The 27,349-nt window shown below is 29.2% G+C and overlaps 5 protein-coding genes and 1 non-coding gene across 6 annotated transcripts; 3 read left to right on the top strand and 3 right to left on the bottom strand.

Annotated features, from left to right (window-relative positions):
* Nucleotides 1-2,168: 2,168 nt before the first annotated feature.
* LOC124912889 lies at nucleotides 2,169-5,016 on the bottom strand. Its single transcript, XM_047453526.1, has 4 exons — nucleotides 4,500-5,016; nucleotides 3,035-3,213; nucleotides 2,844-2,954; nucleotides 2,169-2,759 (listed from the first exon to the last, which is right to left on the bottom strand). Exons 1-4 carry the CDS (start codon nucleotides 5,014-5,016, stop codon nucleotides 2,169-2,171), a joined length of 1,398 nt encoding a protein of 465 aa, XP_047309482.1.
* Nucleotides 5,017-8,294: 3,278 nt separating this feature from the next.
* On the top strand, nucleotides 8,295-8,377 carry TRNAM-CAU. The gene is given in 2 exon segments: nucleotides 8,295-8,332; nucleotides 8,342-8,377. It is a non-coding gene; the product is annotated as a tRNA-Met (tRNA).
* An 8,521-nt stretch (nucleotides 8,378-16,898) lies between these two features.
* LOC124913440 (LON peptidase N-terminal domain and RING finger protein 2-like) lies at nucleotides 16,899-17,532 on the top strand. Its single transcript, XM_047454023.1, has one exon. It carries the CDS (start codon nucleotides 16,988-16,990, stop codon nucleotides 17,483-17,485), a length of 498 nt encoding a protein of 165 aa, XP_047309979.1. The 5' UTR covers nucleotides 16,899-16,987; the 3' UTR covers nucleotides 17,486-17,532.
* Nucleotides 17,533-18,966: 1,434 nt separating this feature from the next.
* Nucleotides 18,967-20,491, bottom strand: LOC124912888 (uncharacterized membrane protein At1g16860-like). Its single transcript, XM_047453525.1, has 3 exons — nucleotides 19,784-20,491; nucleotides 19,450-19,605; nucleotides 18,967-19,374 (listed from the first exon to the last, which is right to left on the bottom strand). The coding sequence occupies exons 1-3, from the start codon at nucleotides 20,489-20,491 to the stop codon at nucleotides 18,967-18,969; spliced, it is 1,272 nt and encodes a 423-aa protein (XP_047309481.1).
* A 5,157-nt stretch (nucleotides 20,492-25,648) lies between these two features.
* LOC124911160 lies at nucleotides 25,649-25,856 on the top strand. Its single transcript, XM_047451609.1, has one exon. It carries the CDS (start codon nucleotides 25,649-25,651, stop codon nucleotides 25,850-25,852), a length of 204 nt encoding a protein of 67 aa, XP_047307565.1. The 3' UTR covers nucleotides 25,853-25,856.
* Nucleotides 25,857-25,960: 104 nt separating this feature from the next.
* LOC124912573 lies at nucleotides 25,961-26,992 on the bottom strand. Its single transcript, XM_047453212.1, has 2 exons — nucleotides 26,636-26,992; nucleotides 25,961-26,562 (listed from the first exon to the last, which is right to left on the bottom strand). Exons 1-2 carry the CDS (start codon nucleotides 26,973-26,975, stop codon nucleotides 26,057-26,059), a joined length of 846 nt encoding a protein of 281 aa, XP_047309168.1. The 5' UTR covers nucleotides 26,976-26,992; the 3' UTR covers nucleotides 25,961-26,056.
* Between the last annotated feature and the right edge of the window lie 357 nt (nucleotides 26,993-27,349).

Below are 27,349 nucleotides of genomic sequence, written 5' to 3'. Positions count from 1 at the left end.
AGTAAAAATAACACAAATTAGTAATTAAACTAAAACCTTAGCGAGTTTGAGAGCCCTTTGGACTACAAAGTTTTCAAATTCTTGTTGCACAACTATAATGAGTTTCTTAGAATCTTGCAAAAGATCATCTTCCACAGAAAGTAAAACTTTTGAAGAATGAATTTGATATTGCTCTACCAGATCGCTGCAGTACTTTGTCACGCTAACGTAACATAATATCCTCGTAGACACACGAACACATAGACATTTGAAGATGCATGTGTCTTCAAATTGTAATAACATGTTTAAATAATGTTTCTATTATATAAGAAAAGAAAAGAAGAAAAACAAGATGAATCATTTATTTGTTTATCTTTAAATGATATTTTTTTTAATACAAAAAAAAATGTCACATCTACCCATAATAACCATGAGCGAGGAATGACGAATCATCGATGATTCGATGTAGAATTAATATTTTTAAAGAGGTTTCCATAATCATAAGACAATCATTGATTGATATGCATCTATCTCGAGTAGTTGCAATTTGAGAAAAAATATTTAGTGTAGCTTTCAACAAAACTTAATAACAATCATAAATTTGTTGGTGATAAGAAACATTAATAGTCAACCCATTCGTTGTAAAAGAGGCCGACAAAAGAGGTACCTCGATTGATTGATCAACAAAATGTGCGAAACACGAAATGTGCGAAACAAAAAACAAGCGTGGATATATAACAAATTTTCAATTTGAACGAGTCATCAATTTGACCCACCTTTCGGAAATAGTAGAGTGATTTCAGATAGAGTATGAGTGATGAACTTGGAAGAATCAAATTTTTTAACCAGTTTTATAAGTCTCAAAAGTGATAATGATCCTTCAAATAAAAAAATAAGACGTCAAAACCAATTTAACTAATATTTAATTTTATTAGCCATAACGATTGTGATATCAGTAATTATTACTCGTGTCGTGTCCCAAATTGATCACAATATGTTTTAACTAAGTGAGTTCGCAATTTTTAATTAGTTTGAAGTAAAGCGCCACCATTCATAAGTTTATTGGTAGAGTAAAAAGACAATCCAACATTGTTTTCGTTAAATTGGATTATTATCAAGAAGATTATGTATGTATTCAGACGAGATTAAATCAGGTTGTGGTGCCAGAGCCAGAGCCAGAACATCCATCATTAATGTGGTAGAAATGTGGTTATTATACCATTCATCGTATAATTGTATGGAGGTTAATCTTAAACCATGATTATTCAAGTTTATTAATGAATGCGAATGTAGTACGCCTAAAGTTAATGAGAACATAAAACCAACATGTAATTATGATAGCCGATTAGTGATTTGCATTCAAGAGTACCTTAACTAAGAAAATAATTATACATGATATTTTTAATGTTTAATGACTCATTTGATACTAGACTACAAAATTAGGGTATTTTGTTAGTGTTCATGAAACTTTGCTACCCATTTTTTTAATTTCAAATCTATAAAACTTTAATTAACACTTTATTTTCTTTTTACTTTTTCGTATATATTACTGCCATTTTATTCCAGTCAATGGAATATTTAATTCAGCTAATATATATTTTTAAATATTAATATAAGATAACTATTCTTAATTTTTAATTATCAATGTTTTCTAAAATTTGTTCAGAAAATCGATAGACGGAAAGTTAATCATTTTTCTTTACTTAATAACCTATGTAATAAATTGTTTGTATATTTTTTTTAATGTCATGTTTTATGTTTTATCATTGAATTTAAACAATTCTTTTTAATATAAATTATCATTAAAACAAAACTTAATAAATTAAAATATCTAAAATTTTAAGTCCTAGGTATCTAAATTAATTTAATAAAATGAAAAATTAATGTACAAAAAAAAGTACTTAATAGTAATTTTAATTCTTAGATTATTGAGTTTTATTCACATCTTAATTCTTAACCAGCTACATAAGCTTAATTTGAATGGAATCTATTATATAACAGTTATTAAACTTAATTAAAAAGAAAGACACTTCATCATTCATATTTAAGGCAAAGTTCCATAAAACGGTAGTTATACAACATAATTCAGATTTAAGGCAAAGTTTCATAAAACTATATATAGTTATGCAACAACATAACCGCAACAAGGAAATCCACCAAAATGTCGTTTTTGCAATAAAAGCTGAAAGCTACTTCAAGCTGATTGTTAAGATTAAACCGTAATGATCGCTGGGAAAGACAGGCAGCTCAAATTCATATACTGTCCCTTTAATTCTCTTCACTTGAAAATAAGTCAAACCGGGTATTGCCTCCAAGCCGATCATTTCGATTCCACTAACTTCAAAATTCTTAAGGCAGCATACAAAACGATCCAACCGCTTCTGAAGGGTACTCCTATTACCCGACAACATCTTGTTCGATTTAGTATCGTAAGTCCATCCATTTTCACATGGCCTTAGCATTTCCCAAGCATCAAACCATCCATCATTTGGAAAAGGAAAACGACCATCCAACTCATCTTCCCAGTTCATGTCTCCACAGAAAATGGCATTAGGATATTCTTTAAGGATGTGCATGGCTTCTTTCGCCTGTTGAACTCTTTCCTTGCTATACATTTGATCCCATTTAGATGGTCCAGGGCCAGGGCTTTTCAGATGAGAGGTGGCAATCAGTAAAGACAAATCAGGCTTGATCTCGAGCTCGGCTATGCAAAGTTCTCGACCCCTTTTGGAATTAAGAAATGGATATTTTCTGTAGGATATCGGTGTCAGTTTGCTCATCTGCCACCATTTGATGACAAGAAAAACATCATGCATATGCTATTACAAAAAAAAATGACATTTTTGTTTTGTTTTGAATCTCACCTGCATACAGAAATAGCGTTTTTTCATTGCCATTTCAAGTGAAACAGAGCAGCTATAAGCTTTCCACCAGTTGAACTTCTGAAAAATCTTATATATATTGGGGGTAATCTCCTGCAAATTTACAAAAGCACGTACCAGTAGTGGTAAAAGTTGATATATCCTAAAGATGATAAAAAAACCTAGAAGAAGACCTGGAAACATATGACATCTGGAGAATGATGACGAATGAGGCTTCCAAGGGCTCTCATCCTATTTTCAAGTTCCAAGTCTTCTCGAAACCAGACATTATAGCTCATAATCTTCAAGGGTTTTGAATCAGTGCTTGGTAATTTTGAATATTTGCTAGCTGTAAACCAAATCATATGTTTTTCTTTAAATCAAAATGTTACTAAACCAAACTATTTAGCAGTAATGAATTAATTGAATAACTATTTATTAATTATAGTATATTTATACAGAATTAATTATTATAATAATGTCAAAGACATATTAGATGGAGTAAAAAACAAATTAAACTAACCGAAAATATCTAATGTGTCACAAGTGTGTTAATGGGGTCAAAACGTGTTAAACATGTCAAAATCGTGTTAAACGTGCCAAAATATGTCAAACGTGCCAAAACGTGTCAAAAATATGTTAAACTTGTCAAAAATGTGTTAAACGTACAAAACGTATTAAACGTGCCAAAAAAACATGTTAAACATGTCAAAATTGTGTTAAACGTGCTGAAACATGTCAAAAATTTGTTAAAAGTGCCAAAATATGTTAAGCGTGCAAAAAAGTGTTAAACGTGCCAAAAATGTATGAAATTGATTAAAACAAGTTAAAATTTGTTAAAACTAAAAACGTACTAAGAGAGTCAAAACATGTCAAACTAATCAAATATTAGTTAAATCATTTAAAAATGTGTTGAATAAGTCAAAAACGTATTAAATTATGTAAAACTAATTGTTAAACGAATTAAAATGTGTTAATCGGGATAAAAACGTATTAAATATTAAACGAGTAAAAAACATAATAAATATGTTACAAACTACCAATTTAACCCAACTTATATTATTCATTAATATAAGTTGGATAATGAGTTTATCAAATTTAATATGAGTTGAATATGAGTTGGGTTATATGGGCTTGATTTACCATTTGCACATTTCAATTGGTAGTCTATACGTTTTCCCAAAAGAGTAGTCTTTATATAAAAAAGAAGAAGTATATGTTATGTTTTCTAGTCCTTTTCCCAAAATAGCATTCCTTTCAAGGTCCTGCATGCACAAGATATTCGGTTGAAAGAAATTGAATTTCATTAGTTTCTTTTATAAGTTTTGCAACAGACATCACATATTATTTGAAGTCTGGTGCAAAAACATAGCATCTACAAGTTGTAGATTTTCATTTAATAATACTAATCCTACTTCATTGATAAGTTTCTTATTACCATCTGGTAGAAAACATTTAAAGGTGTTTTTATAGAAAAAGGTTATGCATTAAATTTCTATTATTACAAATATGAATAGTAGCTAATTCAAGTTGTATTTAATTTGTGTAAATCATATAGACATAGCTGAAATTCATAACAGAGTTAATCTTTTTTTGAAAACTGTTTATTAGACATTTTGATTTTTGAGATATTCTCATGTGATCAATGAGAAAAATTACCTGAGTTAAAGTTGGAGCTTCTTCCAAAGTTCGGGCTATTGAATCCTTGATTGTCTCTAATGTACATAGCATTGAAGTTCACAGATTGTTCTTCAATGTTAACCTCTCTTTTGGCTTCCCCATATCTTCTTTGTCCATTATTCTTTTCATAACCATCTTTGATTTCAGCCCAGAGTTCTTGTGTAGTGTAGATTCCTCGGAAATATCCTTTCAGTTCTTCAGAGATCGAGTTCATAATCCAAGATCGAACCCTAGCATCTACAATCATCCATCGTCGAGCATCAAAGGGATCAGTTGGCTTAGGACACGATCCATCTAAAAACCCTAACTTATTTTTTGCCAATAAGGCTAACTTGATCGCTTTGCACCAGCCAAAGTAGTTGTCACCTATCAGAATCGTCGAACAGATGATAGAGTTGGGGTTGCCAACTCTATGAAGGGATAATTGATCAAAGTTGTATTTTTTCTTCTGATTCGATGTTGATCCGTCACCCACCACTACAAGTGGGTTCATCATGATGTTAAAACCAGGAATTTTTATCCAAGTGTTCTGATACTATGTGAATAAACCAAGCTATTTAGTAGGAATGAATCAAGTGAAGAAGACTGGAGAACCAGACAGATTAGGGTTTACAAAGAGAATAATAATATGTTTAGTCAACGTGAGGATCACTTCTAATAATAAAGTCCATTAAGGGGATGCTTGTATGTGAGTTTTTTTACTCAGGAATGAGAAAAAGAATAAAATAAAGTTTTTGGTTGATGAGTTTCATTACAATACTCATGAATCATCACTTCCTTTGTAAATTGGGAGGAATGAATCTCATTCCCTTGTAATGTATTTTCTGTCCACTTTCCCACGTTCTCTCTTATAATTATAATTATAATATTATATATATTTTTTCTTTTATAATTATATTAGACGTTTTTTTATAATTAAAAAAATAATTTATTTTAATTTATTTATTGAAATAAATTATTTCAATTATTTAAATAATATTGAGAAATTATTTAAAATAAAATAAAATTAATAAAATAAATATTTTAAAATAGTTATAATAATTAATAATAATAAAATTATTTTTATATAATTAATTTATATATTATATATTAATAATAAAATTATAATAAATTAATTAAAATATAAAAACTTAAAAATAAAATAACAATTTTATATAAAATAAATATTGAAAAAATATTAGAAAAATTAGATATAAAATATTTTAATAAATTTTTTTATTAAAAATATTATACAATGTTACAGTATATATTATTATGTAAAATATTATATTTCATTTGATTAATTATTAATATATAATATTTTAAAAATTTTATCTTTATTAATAGATAATTTTTATTTATAAATAAAAAATATTAAATTATTCAACTATTTTTTATATGTATTTAAAAAAAATATATATTTATAATATTATAATAAAATATTAGATATTTATATTTTATTAAATTAGAACACACTTCAATATTTTATATATTTTAAACAATTATAACATGAAAATAATAATATTTTATATTTTTAATTAAATAAAAAAAATAAAAATATTAATCTAATTCAATTACAAAATAATATTAATAATATATCTTTTATAAATCTAAACGTTGAATAGAAATATCCGAACACTATCAATGGTATTAAGAATGATTAATACTCATAACCAAACACTACACTTTTATCAATTATACTCATTCTCATTCCACACTTCTATCAATCCCATTCATATTCCGATTCCCTTATTTGAACCAAGCGCCCCCTAAGTATATAATAAGAACTTTATGGATGGTAGTTTTTTGTTTTACTATACAAGTAAGTTTGAGCCGATCTTTTGTTTAAAAAATAAAAGAAAAGCACAATTTCGAAATAATGCCATAAAGATCAGCATAACTATATTCAAGGTATGTATTACTGTATTATGATCGCGGTGAAAATCATATAGTTCAAAAAAAATATTATTAAAGAATAATTTCTTAAGTTTAATGTTTTCTAACATGTTAGAATCTTAGTTTAAGACATGATTTAATTTGTAATATATATATATATATATATATATATATATATATATATATATATATATATATATATATATATAGTTCAGTAAATGAAAATGAAGCTAAACAAGTAGAAGATGATGCTTGATAATAATAATAATAATATATTATAGAGTCAAAATTATCAGCAAAGTAATGATCCCTCTCTTAATGATGTTTTTTTGTCTTATTTCAATTAATAGATTATGATGTGATTATATTATTATTATATAATATATTAATGAATTGCCTCATCTTTATAAAGATATACAGTCAATTAAGTTTTTCCGCAGTTTATGAAAAATTAATTATATTTACCTACTGCCTAGTAATATGAACGGTAAAATATTATCACAGTAAGAATTTGTTTGATGATAGATAGAAGGAAATGTTTCATCTTAAATTATTATTAAGGTTTTATTTGAAAAAATAATGTTTATAATATTTTAAATTTTAATGAATATAATTAAGTTGGTTGGTTAATCAAGGTTGATTTGTTAATCACTAAAGTGATCTGATTAGAAAATTTATATTCATTACAAATTATGTTATTTGTTAATAATATACTTATATTATGATTAATTTGTTAGTCACCAAAATGACTAAATTAGAAGATTTATAGATATCAAATTAATCATAAAAAAATATTATATCTCTTTCTTTATTTTCAAATAGAAGACTCTTATAAAAAAGTTTTATAAAGTTTTAAATCTTTTTTTATTAATATGGTTGGTTAGTTATCAAACCTTTGTTTATATATTCATGGTAAATTATGGTATTATTTTAATTTTGATATTTGTAGTATAAATATTTTGTTAATTAGTCATACATGTGACCAAATCATGGAAAGATATATATCCCCAGCACTTTTTATATCAATAATAGAACTGGTTTCTCACTTAAAAATGTCGAATCAAGATCCAAAAACCTCAAGATGAAATTGGATTTATTTATCTTTCATTTTTAGCTTATGTTAGGCTTTGTTTGTTTTTGTAGCCGGCTTCATTTTTGTAAGTTGTAACGCGAGAACGGTCTCTTTCTCGACATATTTATTATATATGCACTTTTAGCTTATCTTATTCGAAGCTAATAATGGAAGCATATGGTTACGTTGGAAACATGATTGGTGAGATGCCAAATTAATAAATTGTTTGGTTTTATTCTATAAGTATATATATATATATTTAAATTGTCCTGTTTTATTAGAGTTAGAAAAAATAATTGAAATGTACTCATGCAAAGACATAGGTACAGTTACACTCCTCTCATAGGGTCGGTCATGTATAAATAATTTAAATATTAATGTTTTTATCAAGATTTGATTTTTTCATAAATCACTAATTAACTTATACAAAAAAAAAACCAATAACTAAGCTAAGTTGTTTTTATTACTTTTAATATTAAAATATTATATATTTTTGTATTATTTTAAAAAATAAAATTTGTAAAGAGTAATTAAATCAAGAAACCAAAAATAGAATATTACTATCTAGATTAACCAAATAGAAAGATAAAATGCTTATTGAAATGGTTAAATAAGCATTTTAAATTGGAACAAAGAATGCAAAATGGTGCTTACAATGGGCACATCAAGGGCCAATCCAAATTCTTTGGATACTACTTCAATTCATCTATTATTCGCGAAAAAATTAAATAAAGTGTTATTTTACATATTATATTACTTTTTTTCGAAATTCAGATATTAATAGTATAACAAAAATCAATCATTATATTAAATAACATAACAACAAAGGGGTGGTGGCGCAGTTGGCTAGCGCGTAGGTCTCATAGCTAGAGTGATCCTGAGGTCGAGAGTTCGAGCCTCTCTCACCCCAATTATTTTTATCTTAATCGAGGTTGACGGATAAGTGAGGTGATTGATAATTTATCATGGACAGAGTTCCAGGGATTTTTAACAATATTTTTAAATAAATTCAATTTCATCTTGAGGTTTTGGATCTTGATTCGACACTTTTAAGTGAGAAATCAGTTCTATTACTTATATAAACAGTGTTGATGATATATATATCTTTCCATAAAGTTTGATAGAGATATAATCAAATCGAGGTTGACGGATAAGTGAGGTGATTGATAATTTATCATGGACAGAGTTCCAGGGATTTTTAAATAAATTCAATTTCAAAAGGTTTTGGATCTTGATTCGACACTTTTAAGTGAGAAATCAGTTCTATTACTTATATAAACAGTGTTGATGATATATATATCTTTCCATAAAGTTTGATAGAGATATAATCAACTCAGCTTAATGTTTATGCGAATGACTATGGAAAGTAACATCAAGTCCACACAAAAAAAACTGAAAGTGCTAAGGAATACATGAAGTTCGTGGAAAAGTGTTCATAGTCTGATTCGGCCAATAAATCACTTGATGGGACACTGATGAGTACTTTAACCACGATTGTTTAGAGTTTAGGGTTATCGTCTTATGCATGAGCATATTATTGATATGACGAATATAGCAGCAAGACTAAAGATCATGGGAATGAATGTTTGACGGTTACCGTCTTATGCATGATCATATTATTGAAATGCTGAATATAACAGCAAACTAAAGATCATAGGAATGAAAGTCAATAATAATTTCTAGGTAACGGTCATTCTCAAGGTAACGGTCATTCTCAATTTCTTACCCTTAGAGTACGATCAATTTCATATGAACTATAATACTCTGAAAGATAAATAGAATGTGCATTATTAAAAACCATGCTAATTCAAGAGAAAGCGAGATTTAAGAAACCAATAATTTATTATGCACATCTCACGAGTAAGACATGAGCTAAAAGGAAACCACTTAAGAAAGACTTGATTGACAAGAATATATTAAAGATAAATGAATCTGTTAGACTATGTTATATTAGTTGATATTCTATTATTATATATGATTAAATGGGCCGAAGATACGGCCCATTAGGTTATAGTATGTTCATGTATATATATACTCTACACAAACCCTATTCAGGGTTAAGAATGAAATTACATTTGACGAGTTTCGATGCGGAGTTGCAGTCTTCCGGCGGCCTGACCACGGAGACGAGATTCGTTCAGCAGCTTGTGACGTTGCTGTAGCAAGCGGCGTTCGATGGAGTTGCTGGTTCGGTTCGTACAGGCGCGACTGGTGGAAGCCAGTCTCCGAAGGACCCATTTTTTTTTAGTAGTATTGATTTGCCCAGTCTCGTTATTACTCCTATTGTTTTGAAGGATAATAATTATGCTGAGTGGTCAAAATCGTTTCGTTTATCTTTGGTGGCTGGTCGTAAGATGGGTTTTTTAAATGGTACTGTGGTGAAACCAGAGAGTGATTTGGCACTATTGAAGGATTGGCATGTTGTTTAGGCAATATTAGTTCAATGGGTATTAAACACCATTGATCTTAAGTTGCGTGGTGAGATTCCTTACTGTGATGAGGTGGGCCCTTTATGGAGTCTACTTGAGGAGCATTAAGCTGTTTCGAATGGAACCCGTCAGAACTCCTTTCTTCGTGAATTGTCTTCTTGTAACCAGTCTGCGAAGATGTCCATCTCTTCTTACTTTGGGGTATTACAATGCCTATGGGAGGAGCAAGTTGTTTTATTTCTTCTTCCGATATGTGAGTGTGGCAGGCCCCCGACACAGTTGTAGAGTTTACGTGATATAGAGCATTATCATCAGTTTTGGGGGGGCTTGAGCTCTGAGTATTCTGCTACTCGTTCTGCATTATTGGCGTAGAAACCCCCACCCACATTGAACAGTGCTTATCAGACGCTTCGTGAAGCTGAGGATGCCCGTAATGCTGATTAGAATGTCGTCTCGCATGAACTCTTTGCTTTATCTTCTCGCCCTTCTAATTTGATTGATAAATCCAAGTTGGTGTGTTCTCACTGTAAGAAACAGGACATGATGTTGCTGACTGTTTTGATAAGCATCGGTTTCCGGAGTGGTTTTTTGAGCGACAGCGTAAAGGGCGAGGTGGTGATCCCAGGCGTAGAGGCGCGACGGTTGGAGGTGCCTCGACTGGAGGTTCGCAGGCTAGAGGTGCGCATGTTCTAGAGTTCTATTCCTATTGAGTATTAGGGGAATGTGTTCTTACTGCATGCTACTTGATAAATAAGACTCCTTCTCGTGTTTTGGGCTATCGTACTCATTGTAAGGTGTTATATGGTACCGCTCTCACTCTGTCTAACATGCGTGTTTTTGGTTGCCTCTATTATGCCTTTGATTTACACTCTCGTCGTGACAAGTTTGCTAGTCGTAGTCATAAGTGTGTGTTTTGGGGTTATCCCCTTGATAAGAAGGGGTGGAGGTTATTGGATTGGGAAACTAAGGAGGTTTTTATGTCTCGTGATGTTGTTTTCTATGAAAATGATTTTCCTTTTGCCCATGTGGATTGTCCTGTCTCTATTCCTCCCACTAGTGTTGTGGAGGAGGCACTAGACCAGGTTTCGGTAGGATAGTTCATGGTGTCTGATGAGCCAGAGAGGGCTTTGGGCGAAGAGGTTGGTGCATAGGATTCAGTGAAGGAGACTAATACACAGGGCTCTACTAAGGAGCCTGGTTCGCCGGTTGTGCAGCAGGCGAGCGAGTATAGCGTTGAACAGCCACAGTCGAGCGTCAAGAAGCCACAGTTGGGCAGAGGTATGAGGACTCGGACTCCTTCTTCTTGGTTGAATGATTATATTACCCCCTTCGACATCATTCATCTGGCTCTAACCCTTCCTCAGGTACTCGGTATCCTCTTGCACATCATTTGAGTTATAATTTATTCTCTATGAGACATTGGAATTTTTTGGCTTCCATTTCTATAGGCGTTGAGCCTAAATCTTACAGACATGCCTCTCGTGATCTTAGATGTCGTGCAACCATGCAGAGTGAGATACGAGCCTTGGAGGACAATGGAACGTGGAGTTTGGAAGATTTATCTCAAGGGAAGAAGGCATTGGGCAGTCTCTGGATCTACAAGATCAAGCACAATTTTAATGGGTCAATTGAGCGCTTGAAGGCACGTCTGGTTGTCTTTGGCAACCATCAACTTGAGGGGATTGACTACTCTAAGACCTTTGCTCCAATTGTCTAAATGAGTACTGTTCGGGCCTTCCTTGCAGTTGCTGCTATTCGGGGTTGGCACTTGCACTAGATGGATGTGCATAATGCATTTCTCCATGGTGATCTGACAGAGGAAGTATACATGCGCCTACCACCAGGTATTGAGTTCGGTCATACCAACAAAGTGTGTCGCCTGTGTAAGTCTCTCTATGGACTGAAACAGGCGCCTCGTTGTTGGTTTGCCAAACTGACAACTGCCTTGCTTTCTTATGGTTTTATTCAGTCTTGTTCGGATCATTCTCTTTTTTCCTTTGTGAGCAGTGATGTTGTCTTACATGTCTTGATATATGTGGATGACATGATAGTATCAGGGAGTGATTTGGGGATACTAAAGGCCTTCAAGCAATATTTATTATCATGTTTTCATATGAAGGACTTAGGAGATCTGAAGGACTTTATGGGGGTTGAGGTTGTCAGGAGTGCTGAGGGCATTTCTTTGTGTCAACGGAAATACGTTCTAGATATTATTTCCGAGTGTGGTTTTCTGGGTTCTAAGCCTGTTGGTTTTCCTATGGAGCATAATCATAGGTTGGAGGAGTTAGTGAGTGCGCGGATGGAGGATCCGGAGAGCTATCGACGGTTGGTGAGGAGATTGATATATTTGTCTTTCACAAGACATGATATAGCTTACTTTGTACATATATTATCTTATGCATGGCCCATTATAGGATCACTATTAGGCAGCATTATGGGTTGTGAGATATCTGAAGAATGCCCCAGGACAGGGTATACTCTTGAGGAGTAATTGTGATATTCGGTTATCTGGATGGTGCGATTCGGACTAGGCATCCTGTCCCAAGTCTCAGAAATCATTTATTGGGTGGTTGATGTTTCTTGGCTATTCTCTCGTGTCCTGGAAGTCCAAGAAACAGCCAATTGTGGCCTTATCTTCCGTTGAGGCTGAGTATCAATCTTTATCATCTTTGATTTGTGAGTTGAAGTGGCTACAAGGGGTCATGGTGTTCCTTTGAGTACCTCAATCGGGTATGCATGTGTACTCAGACAGCCAATCAGCTCTTCATATGGCTCATAATCCAGTGTTTCATGAGCGTAGCAAGCACATTGAAGTGGATTTACATTTCTTACGAGATCATATCCAGAATGGGACTATTGTTGCTTCCCATGTTCCCACGACTTCTCAATTGGCTGATATTCTCACTAAGACTCTTGGGAAACAATTATTCGACCATTTTAGATCCAAGTTGGGCATCTGTGATTTGCATGCTCCAACTTGAGGAGGGGTGTTAGACTATGTTATATTAGTTGATATTCTATTATTATATATGATTAAATGGGCCGGAAATATGGCCCATTAGGTTATAGAATGTTCATGTATATATATACTCTACATAAACCCTATTCAGGGTTAAGAGTGAAATTAAATTTGACAGAATCTTTTGTCGAAATCCACAAGAAGGGCCAGATAAAGACAAATGTCATTTATGCTGAAAGCGAGGGCATTAACAGAAAGATTGCCCGAAACGTAAAGTTTGGTTCGAAAAGAAAGATAAGCTTAAAGCTTATTTTTTGAATACGATGCAGGGATTTCATACAGCTCAACCCATAAAAAAAAAATTGAGAAACACATCTTTATGGGAAATCATGTCAAAGTTTCAATTGAGTCTGTTGGAACTTATCGTTTGGTTTTGGACACGGGTTACCATTTAAATCTTTTTCAAACCTTTTAATTACCTAGTATTTTTGGAAATAGTAATGATAGAGGGAACGAAGAATTTGCAATGAATGTGCACCGAAATGACGTGAAAAGGTGACTAAACTTAATGACTAAACATAATTTCAAATATTTATTTATCTATATCCTATTCATTAATAATTTCTTTCTTTTTTTATTAATAATTTATTTCTATTTTATAATTTGTAAATATATGTTTATATATTTTTTTATTTAACTTATTTATTTATAAAAAAAATTAGAGTAAAACAAAATAATAAATTAAATAAAAATATATATGTTTTAAAATAAATATTATATTTTATCAATATATATTTTAAAGAATAAAAAATTAAATATAAAAATTCTTAATTTTTTTTAATTAATTATTTCTCTCATCTATTAATATATATATATATATATATATATATATATATATTTATTTATTTATTTATTTGCGTTAATAATTTATTTTTGTTTTTAAAATGAGTAATAATAGAAAAAATAAATAATCAAATATATAAAAATATAATTTTTAAAATTATATATATATTTTTTACCCAAACTCTCTCTACTAGTTGTATTATCTTTTTTCACTGTTTTTTTTCCATATTTTATTAATTTTTTGAATGTATTATAAATTCAATCATTTAACTCAAAATGTTATATATTATACTTATATTAGTTAACTTTATTAAAAGTATTTTTTTTTATCTAGGTTGAATACTAATAATCATAATTTATGTTATATTTATCTTGAATATTAGTTTATTAAATATAATATATGAACTAATAATATTCAAGACAAATATAACTTAAATTATGAACTATTAATATTCTAACATATAAAAAAAAAACACTTTAGGATAAGAGGTAACATAATATGATAATATAAGAGAGGATAGTATTTTGAGTGAATTGATTGAATTTATAATATATTTAAGAAAATAAAATATGAAAATAATATTAAATAGAGAAAAGAGATAAACAACTACTGAAGTTTTGAGTAAATTATATATATATATATATATATATATATATATTTAAAACTTATATATTTATATATTTGAATTATTTATTTTTCTTATTATTACTCATTTTAAAAATAAATAAATAAAGTATTAACAAAGAAATAAATAATAAAATTTACTTTAATTTTGCAATATAAATAAATTATTAATGGAGAGGTAAAAATAAATTATTAATAAAAAATAAGAAAGATAAATTATTAATGAATAGGAGAAAGATAAATAAATATTTAAAATTATGCTTAGTCATTAAGTCTAATCACCCTCTTTTTTCAAATTTTGATATCTTTATCAAAACTTTGAGTATAAGAATTGATGTTTTAGTTTGTTTTAGAATAACTTTTTTGTTGGGTCGAGGATCCTTGAGAATGGTTTATACAAATTAAAGTGTTAGATACTCTATTTGTTGAAACGGTTAACCGTGCATTATTATGTAAAAAAATGTGATTTCGTTAATAAATTTTCTACTTCTTTGAGGCATAAACGATTGGTCATATATCCAAATAAATAATTCAAAATTTAGTATTCAATGGTACCCTAACTATGAAAAAAAAATATACATGATATTTTTAATGTTTAATGACTCATTTGATATTAGACTACAAAATTAGGGTATTTTGTTAGTGTTCTTGAGACTTTGCTACCCATTTTTTGAATTTCAAATTCTCTAGAAAACTTTAATGAACACTTTATTTTCCTTTTCCTTTTTCGTATATATTACTGCCTTTTTATTCCAGTCAAAGGAATATTTAATTCAGCTAATATATATTTTTAAATATTAATATAAGATAACTATTCTTATTTTTTTATTACCAATGTTTCATTAACCCTGTAAGAAATTATTACTAAAGAGAAAGAAGAAAATGTAATGCCTAGATCATTAGAACTCACTTATTTTTTTTTACCAAAACCAAATTTTAATAGATAATTATGTCAACATAGATGTTATTTGATATATTTTAAATAAATAATGAAAAAACCAAAGTAATTAAATATTTTTAATTTAAAAAGCTAGTATAACCAAAATAGATGAATTTAAATTTGGATAGATAATTGTCAAAATACATGTTATTTGACATATTTTAATTAAATTATGAAAAAGAAATATAAAGTAATTAATTTTTTTAATTTAGAAAACTAGCATAATCACACAGTAATGATTTTACTTACATTTAAAATCGAACTATGATATTTTTTATAAACTACTATTCTTACTTAACTGTCTTATTTAGTTCATTTGTTTTATTCTAAATGAAACCAATCATGTAATGAATTAATCTATGAAAGAAAAAATATATACATTTAAAAAGTAAAATAAATAAATAAATAGCTATTATGATAAAAAAAAAATGAATTAATTAACTCTTTGGGATTACTTCACTTACAACAATGGCAAATCCCACGTGGCAATTAAAGCTCCAAGATTCAATGGGTCTTTTGATTAGCCATTTGCTAATGTTCTATTAATTTGAGTAATTAAGAAGTCTAATTTAATTATTAGGGCTTGTTTGATTATAAAATATGATGTGTGTTTAGATAGTCAACCATTCCCACAAAATACGGCTTAATCGGGCCATGTTATCGTTTTATTCCCAAAAGTTACTTAAAGGCGTTATTAATTATAATATCAAAATTTTAACATAATTAAGTTTATTAATATTGTCCAAATGAAATAGCACAAAATCTATTATCCAACTCATTTTTAGAGAGATCTAACTATATCAATATCAAAAGTCACATAACAATAAGATTGAATATGTTAATTAATTAAACACAACATAACAATATTTTATCAATTCAGGATTTAAACTTATTCAAACAATCTCAAATAAGTATATTTGAATTTTAAATTTAAAAGTGTAATAATTTTAAATTTTATTTCTGATAAAGTTTATTCTTTAAAACTCTATAGTATTTTAAAAGTATTGCATTTTATTAAATATTTTCTGAATAAAATCAAAGTTATTAAAAAGTATAATATTTCCTGGTCAACTATAATATTCTTGTAATTAATCAAAATATTCTGGAAGCTTGTTTAATATTTTGGGTTTTTCCAAGAATAAAAAACTTTTTTTTTAAAAAATAAAAGTAAAAATCTTCTATGATGTAATCAATTATTTCTGTTAAATATATTAATACTTTGGTTAATAATAATTAATATTCATAAAATAAAAGTATTGGCTATGACTTATATAATAATATGATAGTATTCTCTGAATCCAATTCAAATGAAACGAATTTGATTGGTTTATTTCATTATTTTAAAACAATATTATATAATTAATATTTTTAAAAAGTAAAAAATATTTTAATAGATAAATTACTATAATGCTTAGTTCATTATTTAAAAAGTCCAAATTGGTTGATGTAACATATCAGAAATATATATCTAATTAAAGCTACTTATCCAAAAATTAAAATAGTCCTGTCTCTTTCTCTCTCGTCTTCTATTTTGTCTCATTCTTGTTTTTTTTTTTTTTTAATTCAAAGCTCGAGTCTTTATTTCATGGCGGAGCTGCCGATGAACATTTCAAAACACAACCCATATAATTATAAACCCTAGAATCTCTCTCTCTAACAATCCCTTCTTTCCCATCTCATCAAGATTTGAACTTTGGATTTGGATTTGGATTTGTCCTTAATTCATGGGTATAGGATGTTGTGGGACTACCTGGGGTACCCGAAGACGTCGGACTCGGACCACCATCATCGAAGAAGGTCCTCCACCGATTCAGATCGAACCGGTTGACGTTCGCCGGAGTCATCCTCCTCCTTTCCCGGAGATTCTCTGTAACGGTCAAAATCCGACAAGGACAGTGATGAACTTGGCGGCGGCGTTGGCGGCGGAGCGGCAGATTCGAGCTGGTGAAGAATCGGACGGTGAGGATGGTGTCGAGGAACCTATGACGCCGCCGTCGAGGAGGGTGTCGTTGATGAGACTGATAGAGGAATCGGACGGTGTGGATATGGTGGCGGAGGGTTGTGATTCGGTGTGCTGCGTGTGCATGGGAAGAAAAAAAGGTGCGGCTTTTATACCGTGTGGACATACTTTTTGTAGGGTGTGTTCGAGAGAGTTGTGGGTGAACCGTGGATCTTGTCCGCTTTGTAACCGTTTGATTATGGAGATTCTCGATATATTCTGATCGGACGGTTCCTAGTATATCATTCAAAGGGGTATTTTTTTTTTTGTATGGTTAATGGTTGCCAACTTTCATAAATTGTGATTTTAAAGATTGGATACTCTCTTTATCATAATTGTTTAAAATTGTAAAAATGTTTTTTTTTTTAATTTTTTATTTTTGAATATAAGATTTTTTTTAAGAGGCCATGTATATTAAAAATTAAAAAAATCGTTTAAGCACAAAATTAGAGGATAACACGATAAAAAAAACGGTACTCAATATGTTATCGAGCTCGTAAGTACTCGAAAACTGACTTTCCAGAAATTACATAAAACATTGTAATAATATTATTATGAATAGATAAATAATTGGGAGAGAGAATTTGTGAAAATGAATGATGTGCAATCTAATTTGTTGAAAAAATAATAAATTTTCTCTATATTCTCTCTATTCTCACTCTTTATCCTTTTTCTAGTGACAAGTCCTTCCTCCATTTTCTCTCCTAAATTTCCTCCCCTATCACTTCTTTTATGAATAATACGAATCGAACGACTACGATCATTTAAAGTTCAACGATTTCTCTCAAACTAGATAGTGCACAAAAAAAAATTAGAAAGACAACTCAAATACGATAGATTTTTAATGTCTCAGCATCATATGAAAAATAAAATTTAAAAAGTGTTTTCAAATAAAACATATATATAATTATTTAATTAGTGTATAATATTTAAATATCTTTTAATATATATATATATATAGGGTAATGCTTATGATAGCTTCTTAACATTAAAAATAATAATAATAAATTATCTAAAAATATTTCAATTTTCAAGTAATTAGATATAGACATAAGACTTTCACCAAATCAAACAAACATCTAATACAAATTAAACAGAAAAGGAAAAGAAATTTCATATCTGAAATAAATGTGATACCTCTTCTTATTTACTAGAAAGGGAAAGGAAACATGTTTTTCCCTTTATTTATTGAGACATTTAAATGTGATACCCTTCTAACATGTTCATATGTTATAATCTACTTTCTTTTATCAATATTTTTTACAATTTAATATTTTAGAAAATAATTTAAACATCATCTAAATTAAATAAGACCATTTTTTATAATGATTTGAAATCTGCATCAAAATCCTTAAAATTTTAACAAAGAAATTGGATATTGATTCAACAAAATAACTTCTAGACCCAAAACAATAAAAAAATCATTTCAATTGTGATTATAATATTGAATTTTGCTAATATCTTTGTAACAACTTCTACAATTTACAAAGTTCTAAAAATTATAAATCATATTGAATTTTATTCTCTTTAAAATAAGACATATTAACCACATGAACAAAAACCACGGTAGTGGGATACGATAAAAGGTCCATTTTCACATCGCCCTAAAAACTTACCGAACGATAATATGTTAGGTTCATATAATTAACGCGTTTATTGTGTAGTCTAAGTTGCTGCTAAACACTATCTAATAGTAATATTAATCTACACTGAAATCACATTGTTGGTATGGTTTTCATGACACATCAAGACCATTCCTTTGGTATAGGTTGGAAGAAGACATCGGGTCCATTGACAACCAGTTGACAATGGCTCAATCGAGGGGACAATCATGATAACATTTCCTTGGCGTCTGATCACACCCATTACACTAACGGTGCTCCCTTCGTTAATGTACCCTTCTTCGAGGCGCATCACCCGATCATCACTTGAAAGGTTGCGATCCGCGAGCCAACATAGAAAACTTGGCGATAATTCTCGATTTTCTTCCTTATTCGCATCAAACACCCATTTGTCTTCAACAAGTACAACAACCTTAGCACCAGAACCAGCTTTTACTAAAGCTCTTAACCCGGTTTGGAAATCGGATACATAGAAATCAGTCACGTATCTCTTCAAAATAACATAAAAAAAATTCTCAATTTCATTGCTAGATTGAAATTTCATCAAATATGGATATTGCATTACCTCAACATATCTACATCCCCACGAGAAGGATTTGTGCTTAGGGTTTGCTGACTTCCCATCCTTTCCTTTGTACTCTTTTAATTCTGTCGAAATGTATACGCATCTCGACACCTTTCTAAACGATGTTTCGAGTGGAATATTGCCGCATGTCACTATCTTAACAATCAAACGAGGTTGAACGAACAAATATTTTAAAATTTATTTGAAAATAACTTAACTTATGATAACATTTCTAATAAAATAGACTTGAATTTGTAATAATTAAGTTAACATAGTATATACCAAGATTATTAAATAATTAATAGAGGAAAGAAATTAAGGGATTAATAATTACCCCTGAAATCTTCACATATTGTCCATCAATGGCGCCTCGCAAATCAGAATTTGGGTAATTTTTCAAGAACCCTAATAAACCTTTCTTCTTCCAACAGAAATTCCAAATCAATGCCATTATAACCAAAGCCAAAATTCCCCCAAACCCGGTTAAAAATACGGGTTCATCAAATACCACCATTAAAAAAGCTCCAACCATCAAACCCATCACCATCAATACAACTAAAAAACATATTACCAGTTTAGACACCTTAAACCCAATCTTCATCTCCTCAACCAAGTTCGTCACAGATGAACCGTAAACCGGTTTGCTACTTGACCCGACATTTGAATCGAACTGACCGGGTCGGCAAGTACCCAACGGACTTGACGTGATGAGACCGGTTTTCTGAATTGGTGACAATAGCGGACCTGAGTTCCTGGCAGATTTGGTTCCTCCTGGAGATCCGTAACCGGATCCGTATCCGTTGTCAATTTTTTGGGGAAAAGAGGATGATGGCAGTAATGTTTTCTTAATAGGCGTGAGTTGATCGGAGGAATTGCAGATGTCGAACATTTTGCCAAGTTCTCTAGACTTCTTGATGTCGCCGCCGGTGTACGGAACTTCACGCGCCGCCATTGTTGGCGATCGGGCTTTGAGCTGTTCGGGTTGACCCGATACGTAGAGGCCATTGCTTAGCTGGTGAGAGATGATTTTAGAAGAAACCATTTTGGAGAATCTTGAAAAGATTGTTAATTTAAAATGTGGGTATGGGGAATCAATTGGATCATGTGCAAAGTTTTAGAGAGAGAAAGACGGCGGTGGTTGTGGGCCGGCGGCGGCGGTTACCGGCGGTACCAGTTTAGTTTAAGAGGACGAATATTGATCCATAGTTTTGTGATAATGACATCTATATAAGGGAGACCCGGTTTATGTTTTGTAGACCGGTTTTTGTTTTTTGTTTTTTTGTTTTTTTTAACCCTTATATCTTTATGTAGAAATTTCAATATCTACATAATCTATTGTTTTCTCAAATAAGATTGGTTAGAATCTAAAAGTGGATTTCAAGAACTAGATGTTGTTTTTGAAATTGGGATTTCAATAGTAAAATTTGTGCCTATTTAATTCAAACAAAACAAAATATGAATTATTGTTAAATAATCATAAATTTAGATATGCAATGAAACCTCAAACAAATTAAGAGAATATAATGTTAAAATTTAAACGAAGAAAAGTTAGGCATCTTCTATATCAAAGTGTTTGATTTTATCGAATTTCAGCATCATACAAAATTTAGTCACTGTGATTTTAATATTTACAAGATTTAAGTTAAATATTTTTCATAGAAACACCATTTTAGTAAGTCTTAAAGCATGTCTCACAAATGTTTAAACACTTTGTATTACTCTAAATAAAACTCACAAGTCATCAAAATAGTGCCTTAGGAAAAATAACATTAATTCATATATTATTATATATATATTTATAGTAAAGTGTAGAAATAAAATAAAATTAATTATTTTTGTTTAGTTTTATGTAGTCATTTTCAGAAAATCCGCCACAAAATATTTTCAAATCAGTGACTTTTGATAAATAACATTTAAATTATTTGAAGTTGAGTTAAAGCTCGTCAAAAGACTAGTTTCTGGCCGTGTCACCGGAGACTAGCTAGTTAAATTAATGTTTACTAAAATATACTCTTTAATTTAATTGTTTTTTTTATTGATAATTTGGTCATCTAGATAGTGATCAAAATATATTTAATTTAATTATTTAGTGAGTTTTTAATTAAGTTACTTAGAATTCAAACTTATTTTCCTTTCTCTTGTCAAAGTAATCTTATTTTATTTTAAAACAAATTCAAAAAGTTGTTTTTAATTAAGTTATTTCAAAGCTAGTATTTTATCATGTAGGACATTTTTGTACATGTATCTACAATATTTGTTTTCTCTCTTTATTGGTTTTTATTAATTTTTAATGTCATTCTTTGTTTGATTATATTTGAACGATTCTCATTATTTAATATTTAACGAACATTTTAAAAACTATTTTTTCGTAATCAACATCAAAATCATTTTTTAAAATTATCAAAGTAAAAATTAATTTTGTTTTCATTGCTATTAAAAATATGATTGAATTAGATGATTTTTTTAATGTGTGAGAAGTGAATGATGAATGTGATTTTTTTTTTTATAAATTTTTATATCAAGTTAAAATAAAATTGATTAAATGAAGTCGAAGAGTTCAAATTTCAAATGAAAAAAAAAATTCAAACTTTCTGATTGATGAAGACAATTTTTTTCTTGCAAAAAAAGGATTGATTTTGTTAAAAAAAAATTTAAGAAGTGATAAAGGTGGAAATTTGAAGGAGGAATTGAAGCAGGGAATGATGTGTCACTATATCACTAGTTGAAAAATTAATAAAGGTGAGAGAGAAGATAAATAAATTTTGTTATTTTTTCGGTCGATTGATTGGTCCTATCTTTCCCTCTCTTGAATTTCTCTTCCATCATTTCTCAAAATATTTTTTTAAAGTAAATAATTTATATGGACTTAAATAGATATTAACATGTTAAAGCACTTTATTTACCCTATCTTATTTATTTTTGTCATCATATAGGTTTTTGTGTTTAAGAAGACATTACATTCATGCATACTTAAGTTAGCTTGATTATGCTTACAAGGCGAATAAACTTTAAGATCATGCTACAATTATTTAAGTGATAAGATGCTATCAATATTATTTATCATTGTTTAATTGAATAAGATTTTATATATATATATATATATATATATATATATATATATATATATATATATATAAAAGTAATCATATTTATGAATGTTTAATAAATAAGTTGAATAATCTAATATAAATAAATTAAAATAATTAAGCATTTTTAAACAGACTTAACATTAGTATTTATCTTATAAGTTTGAGTGAATACACGAAATCAAAATAGCCCTAGTCATTGTAAACTAATGATTCCAATATTCCATTATAAGAAGAAATCAATGTGCAAACAAAAAATAAATTTTAAGGTATTTTTCTTAGACTTGATAAATTAAAGTTTTATTTCGTCTGTAAAAAAGGACAAGAAGTGAGTGATTAGGCCCGATTCGATTTTGAGTTATTCAAATAAATAAATAAATAAAAAATCAAACATCACTATATTTCGTTCATCAATCAATCCCTTCATATACTAAAATATCTTGTATTTATTTATATATATATACATCTTTTGAACTTTTTTAACAAAAAAAAAAAAAAAAATCCTCACCAATCAACATTTTTTCTTCTATAGGTTATTTCAATAACCCAAACCGGAGTCATTTTAATTAAAGACTTAAATAGTTAGTTTTAGTTTGATAAATTAGTTTTGTAAAAATATATTGTCAAGCCAAGTATTCTGAAAAACATTGCAAATGCTTAAATGAAATTAAATTTGACCAAGACTATCATTCAGAGTAAAAATAGTTGACTTCAAGAGCTTGTTCGGATCCAATTTTTAAATAACATGGGTGATTTAAAAAACAATGATTTGAGGGATGAAAGATTTTTTTTTTAGTAAAAGGTTTAAAAGTATTAAAATATAATAAAAAAATAAAAATTTTAATTATAAAAATTTTAATTAATAAATTAAATAATATGATTAATAGAGATTAAAAGAATACAATTAAATCTTTTTAAAGTAATATCCGATAAAATAATAACTAAATTTTGTCGGTCCCAACTTGGGCCAATGTTGTAAAATAATATTCTCACTAAAAGAATAAGATAATAAAAAATTAAAAAATAATTAAGAGACCAAGTTATATGTAAAGTATTAAGGATTATATATATATATATATTGTATATGAGTTACAAAATTCGATTCTTTTGAAAATATGAATATATAGTAGCTTGGTTTTTCCAAAATTAACACAATTCTTGACTTTATGTACATAAAAGATAAATAACTCCCGATATATTTTACCGGTTAATGTAACAAGTAATTATTTAAAGGGTTGATTGCTTGAAATGACTACTTTGATAACACGCTTGGGATGACATTGCTATCGTTTTTGTACATAATTTATGTACCATTCTATCGTTTACTATATATAGTTAATCACAAAGTATTATCATTTAATTTTATGTTGTATGATCATGAATTTATATTTTAAAATTACAATAAACTTTAGATGATTGAGTTTCTATACAATGTACACAACACATGTTATACATGTATAACGGTGCAATATTTTATATGCATAAATTTAGTTTTTTAGATATAATTAATCATAACAAAAGTAATTTAGATCAAATACATTGCATATGATTGATTATATTATTTAAACATAATGTGCTGTATTGTAATAGTGTATAAAACTTCAGTAAAGTAATAAAATATTATTATATCGATAAAGTAATAAATTCGGTAAAGTGACCCGGTCCCAAGGGTATATATATATATATATATATATATATATATATATATATATATATATATATATATATATATATATATATATATATATATATATATATATAATATTTAATTTCAAAGTGTTCAGATTGTCGAGTCGAGAGTTATGATTAATTTAGTTATATATGTGAGAGTAAATCAATACTTGGGTCGGATTATTAATTGACCTGCCCATAAATTTAAAACGGTTAAAAATAAAATTAAAAATGTTATACACATGCTTAAAACTTGTAATCTAACCAAATAAATATAATCATTTAACCAACTAAGCTAATAAGACTATGTAACTAACAAAAATGAAAAGAGACTCATGTGTCAAAGGGGAGATTGCGACTTGTACTAAAGTTAGTGCACAAGTGAGATATGAAATTCAAATTTTGATCTCTACTTTGACTATTATTATATAAATAATTTGATAGATTTTTATTATTTTTGTATTATTTTATTATTATATGACACCCACTAGTTGAACTATTTGACCCACCGGTTGAACCAATAACTTAATGATCTAGTCCCTTCACTGGGTTGATAACCGGACAAGGTTTCAAAATTATGCTTGATAGGAAACAAATTATTATTTTTTGGGTTAGGCTTCATCCCAATAAAACTCCTATGTTCTCGAGTAAAATGAGGTTGATAATATCATAATTTTTCCAAATTGACAAAATTTGTGTATTGTTATTCTAGCATATTTCTTTTTTGTTTTTTCTAATTAATTTGTCTAATTTGTAAATGAAATGATATTTACAAACGTTTTGGACATATGTCTTTTAAACTTAGTATTGTTTCGAGATCTAGACATTTTAATTTGTCAAAAGTGGTTTGAATTATTAAAATATATGTAACCTGAAAAAATACTTGAGAAAAATTGAAAAAAATAGATTTAATATTTATTTTTTATAAACTTTGATACACAATAGATTTATATACGTATTTATGTTTTAAATTGAGTATTTCCAATTAAAGAAAAATATTACGATAAAAAAATAAACGTACTTTAAAATTGAAATCTCAAATGTCAAAAATTGTGATAGACATGTCTTATATGATATAATTTAAAATTCAAACTTACTTAATCAAACGTTTCAAATTCAAGTCTTAAATAACAATTTAACCAAAAGTGGAACAAATTCACCAGCTTCTTTACCAATAAAATAAGTTAAAAAATTTCAAATGAGCAAAACCAAACAGAAGTTAGAAAAATTCGAACCTCACCTTCCAAAAGAAAAAAACCATTCATTTCTTTAGATCGGCTAGAAATGGGGAAAAGAGACTGACCCTTTGATTACAACTTTCAAGGACAGCCGAAGAATAGAATCATACAAGGCCGGTCCAATGAGTTGAAATTAGAACAATCTTCTCATTCATAATCGAGCCAGAGAAGAGAAGATCTAAGAAACCATAAATACTTGATCACATGAAACCAATGTTGGGACTAGGTTGTATCAAGAATGCATTCAAGAAAGGCTTAAACAACTACCATGCCAAATACATCATGACCGATTCAATCGTGCCTCTTTATCATGTCTGCTTCGGCGGAATGATCTTCTCCTATCTCGTTGTATTGCCCGAGGAACTTCGCCATCTCGAGCACCAAAAACAACATGCCAAAGAACATTGATATTATTTTAGCATGACACCCTACATCCATGCCAAAAAAACATTGAGATTATTCAAATGTATAAATTCAATTTACTCATTTCATTGCTTTCTATCTGCAATTAAACTTTGAAATTTCAATTAATATTCAGTCTTATGTTATCTGTTACATTTACAAATCTCAATTCAAGATCAAAATTGACAATAACAAAAACAAAATTTGCATCTAAAGATATATTGCAGGACTGTTGAGTGCCAAAGCTAGTTGTCCTACTCTTCCACCACCCAAATTCTTTCTACAATTGCAGTCTTTGAACACAATCAGTGGCACCGGCTCAAATCCATCTGATCTTCGCTTAGTCGCAGGAACTAAATACGACCCTTTTTGTAATGGGGACTCGTTAATGGTTCGCTTAAACGCACTAAACCATTTGGCTTTCATATACCCATTGGTTCGCCAAGGTGGTATTGACATTTCCACACTGTACAAAGAATTCTTCATTGCTTTGCTCATCAATTTCACTATCTTCTTCAAATCATCCGCCTTGATGACCAATATTGAAGGAAAAAGATCCAATAATGAACTGTATGGTTTCGATTGTCGAGCAATTGAGAATTCATTTCCAATGTCGATTTCAACTATGTAGCGATTGTCGGATGTTTTGATGTCTATGTAATCATATGATCCTGATGGGTGTTTTCCTGTTCTTTCCCATTTCGATTTGCAGAGACCTGATTGAAATTAAGTTAATTGCTATTTAAAAGATAGATATTAGAAATAGATTAGTTGCTAAGTTGGGTATACCTGCATCAAATCCTCTGTTACGCAATCTGTTCATCAAAATGCGTTTTCTTTCTGATGAAGAACTTCCAATCAAATCACAAATCTCTGCTTGTATTTCTTCTTTAAATTGATGGTTGTTTCCCAATAAGCTTCTTAATTCCATCTTCATGGCGGAATATGAATGGATTTCTGTCTCTGATTCACTCAATTCTATATCATCTTCATTATTCTCTGCCTCTCTCTCGATGAACGAATTGACCAAATCGGAGAGATTCATCGACCCTTCCGGCGAGTGTTCGCTGCCGCTGCTCTCAGAGACCGTCGACATCCTCTTAAATCTCATCGGAATCCCGTTCGCCATAATTTCTTGAAAAAAAGACAGGTTCTTTATCCTGTTATATACAAATTGTGTGCTGATTTAGTACATGTTTCAAGAAGTGAATTAGGACGAGAATTCGTTCAGATTCATTTACCGTTTCTATTTCTTATGTTTAGTACGTCTCGATTCTACTTGTAACACGTGGGTTATTTTAATTCCTCCTTTGGAAAGGTTAAGACAAAATAAACAAATCTAACATTTTCTTTGAAATTTCATTTTTTTTTTTGTTAGAAAAATCATGAGAATTTAAATTATTTGACTAGTAGATAATGAAATAGCTTGATTTTGAATAAATTATGATTTTCGCATTTTAAGTTAATAACTTGAATAAGTTTAAATAAGTTAATTAATTGATC

This window comes from Impatiens glandulifera, chromosome 8 (genome assembly GCF_907164915.1).
Source record: "Impatiens glandulifera chromosome 8, dImpGla2.1, whole genome shotgun sequence".
Lineage (NCBI taxonomy): Eukaryota > Viridiplantae > Streptophyta > Magnoliopsida > Ericales > Balsaminaceae > Impatiens > Impatiens glandulifera.
Note: the sequence above shows the minus strand (reverse complement) of the source record. Positions and strands in the feature narration are given on the sequence as shown.